This window comes from Cariama cristata, unplaced genomic scaffold (genome assembly GCF_000690535.1).
Source record: "Cariama cristata isolate BGI_N322 unplaced genomic scaffold, ASM69053v1 scaffold45551, whole genome shotgun sequence".
In the NCBI taxonomy this organism is placed as follows: domain Eukaryota; kingdom Metazoa; phylum Chordata; class Aves; order Cariamiformes; family Cariamidae; genus Cariama; species Cariama cristata.
Window position 1 is genome coordinate 1 of NW_009600734.1, and position 13,510 is coordinate 13,510.

The 13,510-nt window shown below is 38.7% G+C and overlaps 1 protein-coding gene across 1 annotated transcript in view; it reads left to right on the forward strand.

The window, feature by feature from the left end:
* Positions 1-1,543: 1,543 nt before the first annotated feature.
* Positions 1,544-13,510, forward strand: part of LOC104169240 (lamina-associated polypeptide 2, isoforms beta/gamma-like) — a gene marked incomplete at its 5' end in the record, with an annotated part of 18,462 nt that continues 6,495 nt past the window's right edge. Inside the window, 4 exons of the mRNA XM_009710109.1 lie at positions 1,544-1,624; positions 6,243-6,369; positions 8,013-8,171; positions 9,671-9,768. Of these exons, the coding sequence (XP_009708411.1) occupies positions 1,544-1,624; positions 6,243-6,369; positions 8,013-8,171; positions 9,671-9,768 (465 nt within the window). The remainder of the gene's footprint in view (positions 1,625-6,242; positions 6,370-8,012; positions 8,172-9,670; positions 9,769-13,510) is intronic.

Here is a 13,510-nt window from a genome sequence, read left to right on the forward strand (position 1 = left end):
TGAAAAGGGGCGGGAGAAACGCGTTTTGCAGCTGTTGGGAAAACGGTAGGGCTAAACCGGGTTTCTTGGTGCTGATGGTTAATGTTTTGATATTGCTGTAGTCACTAGTAATTTTAAACTGTCTACTCTGTCATTTTAGTGCGCTCCTTTTTTTCCCCTAAGTTCTAGGTTTTTGATAATGCATTTAGGTGCACATTTCCTATTGATAAAAGCTGTGCAGCAGTGAGATAAAACCCCATAGTTCTAGTTGTACTACAAATTATGTCTTTTAAATCCCTCACTCTTCCAGCACAACCGTCGATACTACATCCAACCTGTATCTCTCTCGGAACAAATAAAAACCTTGATATGCTAGTGATGGAAAGTTGATACATTGTGAGACAAGTGTCATGCATCCACAGTGATGCTGCTGCTGTTTCATTTATATTTATATGGGTTTATTTTGACTTGTTTTTTATTCTGATACGGTAGTGAACATACAGGTGATTAACATGCATGTGTGAGCAGATGAAAACTTACAGGGATTTTGTTCTGACCGCATAGTTTTCAGTCCCTGCAACTGTCATGCTTTGAAACAGCAAACTCTTTAGGCAGATAGCATTTTATTGGCACCTAAGGTTAAAATTGAACTGGTTTACTGTAGTAAGATCTTACTTCACTCAGTGAAACTCGGACAGCATTTTTATGCTTTGTAATGTGATACAGCAAACCCCCCTCCTGTTGCATGAAGTACAGTTTGCTTTGTAGAAGATGGCTTCAGGTGCTGTCAAATACATAAAATTCACTGAATCAAAGTAAGACTAAATGTTAGCCCAAATATTTTTTTTAAAAAGCTTTCCTGTTAAATATTTGAAAGTATTATTTTTAAATGTGACCCCTTTAGATGTAATAGTTTTTTTGGGGAGGGGGCGGGGCAGAAGGGCTTGCTTTGGCTATGTAATCTTACCAGGAGAGGAAAAGCTTTTTAAAATCATGTTTGTTTAGGCCTGAGTCTGCTAGTTTTGTCTGGAGGAGCCGGCTTCTCCGGCTCTAATGTTTTTGAACAATGTTTCCCCCCCCAAGCCTGTTTAGCATAGTGGTATGTGAGGACAGTGCCTGATACTGAGACACCTTTTTGCTGCGGGGGGAATCATCTGCATCTGGATGCTCCTGGTCCTGGTTAGTTATGGGCTGAATATCAGCCCAGATAGCTCAAAGGAAAAATAACTATGAAATGGCATTTTTGCCTCTTTAGGAGCATTTTTTTAAAGTGCATACCAAAAATACCATCTTGATGCTGTTGCCAAACAGGAGCTGTTCAGAGCTCGGAATATGTAGGTTTTTATAACTTAGCTTATTGGTGCATTTCATGTCCTGCAAGAATCTCTTCTAAAACACACTGAGTGATATTTTTGACCTTTGAAGTGATTGCTTGAAAAAGATTAGTCAGGTGTCTCCTCCTTGCTTCTGTTAGTGAAGGTGTAATAAAAGCATCTGGACCTGAAGGGCCTGTTTGAAAAGTTATAGAAGAGTCCTATCATGTAAAGATGTTTTTTTGTTTTAGTCAAGTAACCAAGTAAATGAAGAGCTAGATTCAGCACTTTATGGTCAGAATGGTGTGGTAGTGATAATATCTGTAGCTGAGGTAACTGTATGGTTTGAACACATTCCCTATGGGAAAAGGGAAGGTAAAACTGGTAATTTATGAAGATAGGAGTATGGAAGGTGAAACTGCATGCTCGGATGGGAGAGAGAATATGAAGCAGGTGAGGAAGAGAATCTATTCAGTGTGTCCTGTGTGGCTGTATCTCTTAATTGTGGTGTGATGTACAAATATGACCCAAAATACAGATTAACCCTTTTGTGGGCTTTTAAATGGCACTTGGCTGCCATCTGAGCGACGGCCGAGGGCAGCAGTGGTGAGGTGGGTGAGTAATTCCCGCAGCGGTGAGAAGTCCTGCCGCGCTGTTCTGCACCTCCTGACTTTCTGCAGTTCTACACTCATGAACTAGGAAGACATGCTTGTTAGAGTGCTGGTGTGACATGGTGGTTATATTTAAATAAAAGAATCCTGTTGAAGTAATTTTTTGTCTAGCAGTGCATGTCAGTTGTTGAGCAGGGACACATACACAAGCCAGACCTCCAGGTCAGCATTCAGTTGATTGAGCCATGAGACCATCTGTTAGTTTGGTTTCTTGATTTGTTTTTTGTTGTGAATTTTTACTCTTTCGGTTATGTTCTCTGGAAACAACTCTTCCTTATGCAGTATTCATCTGTTTTCGGAGTGGGTATGTTCTCTCCACTGAGTAACATGGAATTTAGTGTCTGGGGGGACGAGGGGATGGAAGGGTTGAGCACTCCCTAATCTTGTAATTTAGGACTGTTACCATACGTAGGCTTGAAAATTCTAAGTTTTACTAACTAAGGCTAAAAGGTAGAGAATACTTCAAGTTGCGTGTATCAGTATCTCTGAATTACTGCTGCATAATTTCCTTTCCATTGTTTGTTTTGTCCTGTAGCTTTTGGTAAATGTTGTCTTGAGGCGTTTGAGGTCAAGAAGTTCAATAGGACTTGCTTTTTTAAAAAAAAAAAATTACTGCAGGAAATGTTTGTGTATGATAAAAAGTGCAAGGGGAATACAGACCTCTGTATTTCACAGTTTGTCTGTTATTGAGACTTGGCATGTGCAGTTCCTTATCTTTCCCTTGCCTGAGAGAAATACAGTTATTTGTACTGGAGAGGACACTACAAACTGGAGAATTAAAGAGCATTCTGCTGGCGTGATTTGGGCTTTCTTAGCCTGTCTTAACCTCATTCAGAGAAGTAGTAAAGCCTTGAGCCTTTCTGCTTCTAGTGATGAAGCTGCACCTGTTTGGGATTAAAGTCCTTGAATATCCTACTGTAGGTGCCATTTAACTTGGGATTTGAAAGTGCTTCTTTTGATGATGTCCCATAGTTGTCTGTTATATTATTTAATGGCTTCTTCAAGATTGTTACTTATGCTTGTCTTTGGAGTAGTGCTAGAACTGGTAAAGGTACTCATAAAATTTGATAAACTGGTCTGGCTGTTGGATTTCTATTCAGCAAATGAGTTAAGGCATAGCTTCTAGATCTGAATTCTCATCACTCACATTTTCTGCTCATCTCATTAGTGAAGGAAGGTGAAAGGTTTTGGCTGTGAAGAGATGGTGCTCTGAGAAGGTGCGCTTCTCTTATGCTTTTATTTTCCTGTGGCCCTGGAACTGAAAATGCTGTGTGGGACCCCATGCTTATAATTCACTTCAGCACTTGTTTGAAGGGTTGGGTCCTAGTTAATCTGAAACTGAGCCTGACAGATACCACTGCCAAATTGCCATCTCTTTGGTGTGAACAAATCTCTCTCAGGTGAAGTATGTGGATCCGCCGCCATCTTCTATTTCCTAGAAAATGGTAATGACTAGAAATATTATTTTTTTTAATGCTGCTAGCTCTGGATGGAATTAGATCCTCAGATAAGGATTTGTAGATCTGGGTCTAACGTTGCAAGAACATTTACGTTATGTGCAAAGTGGTCAGTTGTGCCACTTTACTTTGGCAAATCCTAGTGTTCACCGCAATTTCATTTTAAGCACTTCACCTCTGCACTGCAATAAGACAACTTTAATTTTACTAATGATCAGCAGACCAGGAAAATGTTGGAGTGTGGTTTGTTGTTTGTGGTTTTTTTAATCTTCAATTATACATTTTGAGGCTAGCTCTTTTGATCTGTCTTACGAGGTAGTCCTATGGATAAGTTGTGATGGATAGTGGTGCTTTGTTCTGTAATAGTAGCAGTAATTAAAGCTAATGTTGTTGCTGAGGCTAATGCTGTCATACCACAACCAAGGTATGAGAGATCTTACAGTCCGGTGAGGGATTAAATGGTGGTTACTTGTGCAAGTGAAGTCATTTGCTCCTGTTTTAAGGAGAGTAAGTATTCAAAAGTAAAAGTTGAAGATCTCGCAGAACACAGGGTAATCAATGCATCTGGGCGTATTATTGAAGAACACAGATTACCTTCAACATTTCATCCTGCTCTGCCCTTTTTTTCTGCTGAATCTGACTATTCTGATGGTCTCAACGTGTGGTAATATTGCAGAAAAAGGTGAAATGGTACTTGGAAGGAAAAACAAAACAAAGGTACTATGAGAGATGTAAATTCACATGTCTTAGAGGACCGTTACTCATTAGTTGCAGTTAGATTTCTGGTAGTTAAGATTTCTGTAAAACATCTAGTAGGATGCTGAGTGGTTCTTCTGGTATCTATTGTCATAGTCTCTTCTGTGGCATCTAAGTGATACAAAGGCAGAAATACATTAAATCATGTTTCCAGTTTCTTTGAAGTGCCACTGGAACGTTGATTTCCTGCACCATGGTGGTAGTTTTCTTCTGAAATATGAAAGTAGTATCTTAGTTAATCTGCTTGGTGATGCTTTGCAAACACCCGAGCTGTCAACAGTCTAAACAGATCCCCAAAAGAAACTCCAGCATGTGTTTTGGAACTCTTTTCCACTGTTTGAACAGTTCAGTAGTCCAGATAAAAATACACTGAATGTGAATTTTTTGTTAATGGGATACTTGACGTGGAATACTGTTATGGCCAACACATTCAAAAGCAAATACAAGTCTCCTATAGCTGCAGGTTGGTGGTTTTTTGTGTACTACATAAGTAAGCTTAGTTCCTTCAAAAACTAAATAGATTTTTATGTGATAAAGGGATGATTGATAAAGTGAGTTGTAAATCTGTCATTAGTCGAATCTGCCACTTTAGTGACTCTATCCTTTCTTCAGACTGGTTGGAGTCTGTTTCTTAGAACTAAGAAATAGAACCTCCAAGAGCTCACTGTTGCTTTTCAGCAGCTGTTTTTAAGTTCATCATGCTAGGATTTTCACAGTCCAGGAGTTAGAAAAATTTAATTAGGGGGTCAGTTATATTTGGGGAATCCCCATACAGTCGCTGTTTAGCTTTAAAATACCAAGACACGTAAGGCAAGCTCAAGCTTGCGTGCAAACCAGTATTGAACTGGCATTAATGGCTAGCTAGATACTGTTGACTAATGTCAGTCATTTTACAGTCTTTTTAGAGCTATTACTAAATACAACAAGAAAGAAACTATTAATTGTGACTGAGAGTTATAACATATTTGTATTTGGAATTTTAGTCTTTGGTAAGTACAATAAAACCCAGATAGGTCCTCTGAGCAACCAACTGGGAGAAATGTTGAGTGTAGAAGTTGTATCTGTTCATATCCTGAAACTTTGAGATAGAAACATGACTTACTTCAAAGCAGTATCAAGATCTTCCTTAGTTGAGACCAAGCAGATCCTAAGCATATTTTTTTTCAGTCTTAACCACCTCACTCTTGTGCAGATCTTGCAGCTTGAAGTGCCTGTTGTAGTAACAAAGGCTTCCCAAGTTGAACAAATGTTATGATCACTCTGTTTAGATATAGCGGAAACTGCTAATTTAGGAGTAGCATCTTGGCAGATTATTTTGATAACCATCTGTATGTGGTGGTGCAGTGTTGCCAACTGTTCAAGTAGTGTTGCCAGAGTTGGGTTTAGGATTTGTTAGAACTACAGTAGCAGAGGCCTAAGCAAAGAGGCAGGGTTTAGAAAAATTTGAGGGCATTTCTGGTTTTGCCTTTGCTGCAGTCACTCTGTTACATGTAATCTTACAGAGAACACCAGGATGAGTGGGAATGGGGATTTGGGTAACTTGGCTGAGAGAGTGTAGATACTGAAGAACTTCTTCCGTATCATTGGAGGAAGAAGTGCTGACCTACTAGGTAGAAGAGTAATGTGAAGAAATGCCAATGGAACATAAATATTTGTAGCTTAGTGTAGTCATGGTGAAACAGCTAGAAGCTTACCTCTTCAGTCATAGGAGAGAAATCCTCTCTTGTTGTATACTTTAACTTCAGATTAAAGTACAGGATCAGAATAATTATTAAGTTTGAGTTTTGGTTGGTTTTGTTGTTTTTTTTTTTTTTTTTTTTTTTTTACTATCAAGGAGGCTTATAGTGGGTATTTCCTTATATAAGTAGGAAAGTCGTGCATGTTTGTTTAGTAGGTGTAAATGTTTGAAGTATTTCACGTATGCAGTGGTGGTGGAGAATATAGTTACTCTTTCTAGTTTTGTATGTTCAGGACTCGCATATTTTCCTGTTCTCTTAAAAGAAAAAGATGTGTTCTGTATTAACTGGAAGCACTCTGTCTCTTGTTTCTCCCTCACACACTCACAGAAAGCCACGAAGAAAACTGACAAACCCAGGCCAGAGGAGAAGGATGACCTAGATATAACAGAGATGAGTAATGAAGATCTTCAAGAGCAACTTGTGAAATATGGACTAAATCCTGGCCCGATTGTAGGTAGGTCAGCTGAACTAGCAAATACTCATCTGTTCAACATACTTCTCCCCAAACCTCAGCTGGGAGTGCTCTGACCTTCTCTGATACAGTTACTTACTAAGTTTAGTACCAGTACTGTTGCAATCCTACTACCCACTTAAGGCGTTTTCATTGAACTATTTACACTGAGATCTGAAGCATTGCAGTGTAGGCAAGTCCATAGCTTGTTCTTGTGTTGTAGGCCAGCTGGAGATCTTCCAGATTCTGTTTTGAAGCTGTGTAACTATTAGTTAAAGTTCAGTGCTGAGGTAATGAGGTCTTCTGATACAGAAGCTGAGATCTGGGGCCTGCCTAAATAGAAAATACATCTTACATAATAACCTAATAGCACTGAGAGCAGAATGAGAACATGGAACTTCCCCTTCCCTAGAGCATTTCCTACTTGCTGCATTGTGCAATCATGTTTTCCTTTGCTAATTTTTTTTTCTGACCCCTTGAACCTGGTGTTCTATCCTGCATACTATATCAGGAGAAGTCCTGACTCCAGCTTAATCTCCTGCCTTGGGCACTCACCTGCTATGTGGGATCAAAGCTCCTGGCCTTTCAGATTGTACACTAGCCTAATGACAAGGGACTCTGATTTCACAGCTCTTCAAAAAAAATGTATGTGCTGAGCCTTGTGTGGAATGTTCTTGAAATCATGGGTGGATGGAGGTGTCCGTGGTGGAACCTGGACTCCTTTGTGTATTCAAAGTCTTACGCATAATATTTTCTGTTAGCTATTTCTGTATGCCTTCCCATTCAACCTATTCCTCTTGGATAGCATTCAAGTCTTCTGAAAGATTTAAGAACCTATACAGTCCACTGGAAAGATGTTCAAATTTGGTCTAAGTAAAAGCCTTAGTTCTTAGAGGGTATGGATTCTGTTTCTTGTGAGAGTGTGCCACTTCTTTTTGAGGGTGGCTTCCTCTTGCCTGAAATCTTCTAAGGTTAGACTTTTCTGAAGCTGACAGCTCAGTCACCAATGACCCTTACAGATTTTTGCCAGCACAGTCCTGACATCGAAGTGTGTGCTGGACTCGATACTTTTTAAACAGCTGTCCTCTTAGATCAAGTGAGCCAACCTGATGGCTAGATGCAGCAAATAGGAAGTTCTGTTGTTGCTGCTTACTTGCAACACCTTTGATGTTTATTGGACTGAATTTGCCAAAAGGGCAAAGGTTAAACTAAGGGGGAAAGGGACATTAATTCCAGGATAAAGGGATTAAGAGGATAATAGTGGAATCTGCATGGAAACTGTTGCCCTTGCAATATTAATCTTGCTAAATTTTTTTGTGAGGGCATACAACTTGTGCATTGCAGCATATGAACAGAAGATCTAAGAAGCAGGTAAGTTCCCTTTCCATACATAAATGCTTGTAACTTTCAGTGTACTAACAGGTCTAAGTTTTTATCTTAAGAATTCTCTTAAAGCAATAAGTTAGAAGCCTTAGAGGTAAAGTTATATACTTAGAAGTATATGCTTTGGCCATACAGACTGATTAAAAATAAAAAAACATATGTTCAGAGGTTCCCAAGGAATATATAACAGACAAGTTCTAGCAGTCAGGAAAGTCAGGAAAGATGAAAACTGTATCTTTAGCTTGTATCCTTCCTTGTTATAGCTACTACTAGGAAGCTTTATGAGAAAAAACTGTTGAAACTGATGGAGCAAGGTCCAGAACTGAAGGCACCTGTGCCTCTCCCAGCTATTTCTTCAACTACTGAGAACACCAGACAGAATGGAAATAATGATTCTGACCAGTATAGTGACAATGAAGAAGGTAAGTCTTAAGTGGAACTTGCATGTGAACTATTCAAATTATACATCAGTAATACTTGTGGTAAAAGGTATCTGAAGAGGGTGTGATCTTGCTGTTAGGTGAGGCTTTGATATACTGCTGTCATGTACTTGATCATGCAGTACTAGCACAGATGCCTGTTCTGGGAAAGGAAACGTCTTGCTACTAAACTGTTCCCTTTTGTCCGTTTTCTCCAGATTGGAGCCTGTAAATCTAATAAGTGTTCCAGTGTTCTTTGCACTTCATCTTTAAGTACAAGTGTGATTTTTGTCTTAGGGTGCTCACAGTAGTTATTTACTATGGGATAGTCTATGAATGTTTGTTTATTAAACTTCTGTACTTTTATGTTTAATGTCTCATGTATGACTCAGTCCCTTTTACGCTCTGTTCCTTATGGACTTAGTTTGGGTTGGGTTGATTGATTGGTCTTGGGTGGGGTTTTTGCAGTTTTGATATCAAGTTTATATCAGATAAGTATAGGACTGGGGGAAGTGGAACCTAAAACACACCATCATACATTTTACAAAAAGTAAAAACAGTGTAGGCTTGAAGAGTGTCTTGAATGGAATGTTAGAAGATGCTTATTTTGTGTGGTTTGGTTTTGGGGGTGGGTTTTGGGGTTTTTTGTCTGTTTTGCTTTTACAGGAACTTCCATGGAGATAGGATAGAAAGGGTTGAAATACAAGTAGGAACTCAATGGATCTCCCTTGCATATTTGCCCTGGTTTTTGAACCTTAATCTCTTGCACTTTAAAGGGGAGAAGGGGTGTTAGAGATCTAGTTCTTTTTAGGCCAGGCAAGAGCCCAGTCACAACTGACAGCTGTCTCCTTATACTTACATGTGCTTCATCTAATTACCAAACTGTTCAAACACTCTGAGGAACAAACCAAAAAAACCCCAAACAAACGCTCCCCCTGCTAAAAAAAAAAAAAGATTTCTATAAATGAACTCTAGATATGTTGGTGTAATGCTATTAGAATTTTAGAAGGGGCGTGGAAATAGTACATCCTCTTACTGATAAGATGACTACTTGCCACTCGCCCTTCTACTACATCAAAAAGGAGTTTTATATGAAAGGAACTATTTTAAAGGAAACAAAACAGCCTAAATAGTGTTGAAAAGCTTCAATACCTTACTACCATCATTAGTATAATGGTACTGTGGTTAAAGTAATTGCCACTTGATACCAGTTTGTGAATGGAACTGCTGGATTGGTCAAAGCTTATCTGAAATGTAGGATTTGTAGGATGAAACTGAAATACTTGGGTCAGTGTTTTAAAATAATTTTTAAGGTTATTCTTCAAAAGTCTCTGTTCTACATTCAGTGAAGAAACTTACCTGTATATCATGACTTAAGGAAATGGTAATTTATAACAGAGTTATGTTGCCTCTTAAAATGAATTTTATTAAAATAACAACTGGTTTAACCTAGTACAACAACAAGTAGTGTTATAGAAACTAGTTGTATTAACTGGTTACAGATCCGAAAACTGAGCTGAGGCTTGAGAAGAGAGAACCATTGAAAGCCAGGACGAAGACTCCAGTAGCACTCAAACAAAGAGTTGTTGAACACAACCAGGTATGTTTAATTTAGTGGCATCTGGAACAGCTACTAACTGCCGGTGATGTGCTTACTAAATGCCTTACTACTTTTAACAGAATCACATTTGACTAAGTGGGCTGTGCTGTTTTTCACAAGTTCTTTCAGAAAGCCTGTTCTAATAAGCAGGAAAATCTTGTGAATTAGCTATAACTGCTGTTTTTAGTCTTGTCTGCTAAAAGCTGTTTGTCTGACTTGCCAGCTGCTGTAGCACCTCTTAGAGAAAAATAATAGGCAGCCTTAATATGTTTAGTTTTGGAAACCTGACAGATTTTTAAGTCAGATGGGCTGATGTCGTCCTGTTGGATGTTTGCAAACAACTTGATTCAGTAAAACAAGCAGTTTCCCCCAAAAAAAAAGTTTGGAAAAAGATTGTCTTTTTGTTTTGATTTTTTGTGTGTGTTTTTTTTTTTAGAAATGTTATCAAATACATATACATACATCATATTTCTGTCTATCTAGTTTAATATCTATAGATATATGTATGCATTTTAAAAACATCTGTTTAATGACCATCTTTTAAATGTAATATATGAAGTAGTGTGCTTCTGTATATGCCTATATTTATATATATATATAAGTGTGTCTGTGTGTACACACGTGCACTAGCTATCTATGTAATAGTTTTTCCTCAACTATGCTTGTAGCAGCAGCCCTAGAGTAGTCATTAATTTGTTGGAAAGCTTCTCCTAAGAAGGAAAATAATAAATGACAAGTTTAAAACTCGCCATATGTACCACTTGTCCTTTATTATAAATAATATTAGTTCTGTTGTCTTGGTGAAAGAGGGATTTTACAGTAGCACCTCAGGTTTTCAAACTGCTGGCTGAATACTGGATTTGGTAGTTGGTGGCTGATCTGTCCTTGTGATGTGATGGTGTCACCAAATACTTTGTTCCCCAGCTTAGGTTACTTTGGGTCTTTACAGTGTTATTCAGCTGACCAATAAGTAGTGGAGTTGTGCTACAGTAAAGGACTTGTGGAGAAAACATGCAGTGACTCAAAATCTGACCTGGTAATAGCTGGATGTATTTTAGCAGATCAGTGACTTTTCTCACTACTTTATGGTAAATGCTAGATACTTCCTATTTAGGTAGTGTGTATGTATGTCTGAACATGCTTTTGCTATGGATGTCTCTTAAAGCAGGTAACATGCTGCTGTGTGAGCTTGGGTAATACAACACAGTTATGGAGAGCATAACTAGTTCTGCTTATTTTTAATTGGATTTTTAGGGTACAAGTGGAACAGATTTCTCTTCTACAAATCAAAACATGCGTGTAGTTCAACACAGAAAATATTCCTTAATTTATTCAGGCAGCTTCTGCTCATGATGATCTTTATAATGGGCATCTGATTCTTGTATTTTAAGGATTACTTTTTTCTAAATCACTCTTCACCCAGTAATCCCTGCCAGCGTCCATGTAATAGAGGTGTTGAATTCAGCTGTCAACAAACAGAGCTTCCTAGTCTCTAGGAACCCGCTCACAGAATAAAAGGATAGAGATACAGTGATGTATTTTTGTGGCATTTTCAAGTGATGAATGCTGACTCAATTTTTTTGTCATCCAATTTTACTGTAATAACATTAGTATATTACTGTGTTTTGTCTTGCAGTCTTTCACATGTGTAGTATAGATGCATTGTTTTGTGACTTGCATATTTTATTTACCAGTAGTTAATCAAAAGAATATCACTTGATTAATACAGAAATGATCTGATTTCAAAATTATGCCAAATTCTTTAGGAACTCTAACCCTCCAGCTTGTTAAACCTTTTACCTTTCAACTTCTGACTGCTGTTTTTTTAAAAACAAACACCTCCACCACGCCCCCAAAAAAACCCCAGACCCAACCAACAAAAAACTACAGCTGCTTGAAGCCAAGAACAACTCAATGTTTTTGCCTACCAAATGTGTGTAGTCATATATTTTGCTGAGAATGAAAGTGGAAGATAGGGAAGATGTCTTTTTTTTTTTTTTTCTTTCCCTCTTCCCGTGAAATTGTATCTTAAGTTTACAGCTAATGTGTCAAGTGACCATACTCACTCTGCAGAATTATATGCAACTGTTGTGCCCTGTGTGGCATTGGCTCAAAAATGATGAGGCTCTGAAGGGTGGTGGGGCTGAGTTGCTTGGTGGTGTGAGCAAACTTGGTAGTCACTTCTAGGCCCTGTGCAGCACTAGTCTTAGTCTGGACGTACACAGCTGAAAAGATTGTCTGTTATTTGGCATGCATGGATGGTGCTATTCTCTTAAGAAAAGAGTGCACATAGATAGTCTTTAAGCAGGCTGGTGCAAAAGAAATTGGGTGCGGAGGCGGAGCAGGCTCATGGGTCTTATCAGTCAGTTAGCAGTGGAAGGCTAGATGAATTTGAGCTCAGCTGTTTGTGCTTAATTGCCTGCTTATAGTGAACTGGAAGAGTTAGAAGAAAACCCTAATTTGAATGTCCCCTTACAGTCAGGCAGGTGAATATAGAGTTCGAGTTCAAAACTGAGCCTTAAGCCTTGTGGTAAATGGCACTGGACAGAAAGAGGCAGGTTAAACAACCTAAAGGTTAAGCAGTCTTAGCAATGTAGAACTAGTCTCTCTCCTTGAGACTTTGTATAGTGACATTTTGCATGTCCTGTGTTCCCCTGCTCCTCCCTGCATTTATTTTTTTTTGCTACCTGTATAGCTGGGCTTCTTAAAAATGAACGCATGCAGCGTTGCAGCTGCTGTCATACAAATTTCATGTGGCATATACCTGATAAAAAAAACTTGGTAAGTGGTAGCTGAGGTAAACTCGTAATCGGTAGCCTCACTGCTTGCGTGCAATGTGACGGTAGCTTTCTCTGGTTATATACAGGGTGTTGGTGTACCTAAACATGAGTATTACATTCTAATAGGGTTTATTTAGTTCAGATATTTGTGGGATAAGCAGACAAGGCCTACTCAATTGACAGTGAGGATAACTCTAACTGCAGACACAACCATTTTTTTTTTGTTGAATATGCTCTGCTGAAGTCTGAATGGGTCTTATGCAGTAGATTCTGCGTTTTTTCCCTAGACTTTTCATGCAAGAAAAAGCTTGAAACTTGGTATGTAAAACACATGACTGGCAAGCATCTGAAGACCTAAGAAGAAAGAGAGGCAGTTATTTACTGAAGGAAACTTCATTAGAAGAAAACGAGTTCCTAGTCAAACAGCCTGGGGCAAGGGAGCTCTCCATTAGCAGCATGAGGGAATTGCCTTGCTGCTTTCTTGAGTGGAACCACTCTGAAATTAGTGTTTTTCTCTAAGCTTCTAAAGAGCACCACTTCTCAAATAGAAAGTGTTTGGGGGTGAGATGGGGAGCCATGAGTGAAGGTTGCAGGTTAAGCTTTTCTTAACAGGGAAGAGAAGGTAGCGTCTGGTGAATATATAAAGAGGAGATATTTCATTAGAAGTCTGTTTAAATTGACAAGGATATTGGAGACTTAGGCTGAAATCTACAATTCTATACAAAACATCTGAATCTGTTTGGACTTCAGGGCTGTGCATAAATACACATCATGTGGTTTTCAAAGTATTTCAGTGACTTTGGAGTAAAGCGAAACTCTTTTGCCCCCTCTGCTGGATATGTAGCAGGTGAAATACAGAACTTGGCTTAAGAATGATAAAGTGGCTCAGCTTCCAGTTTTGTTGGAATAACTTTGAAGATACGTGTGGGGAATGGATAAGGGCATTGTCAGACTTCCCCCCC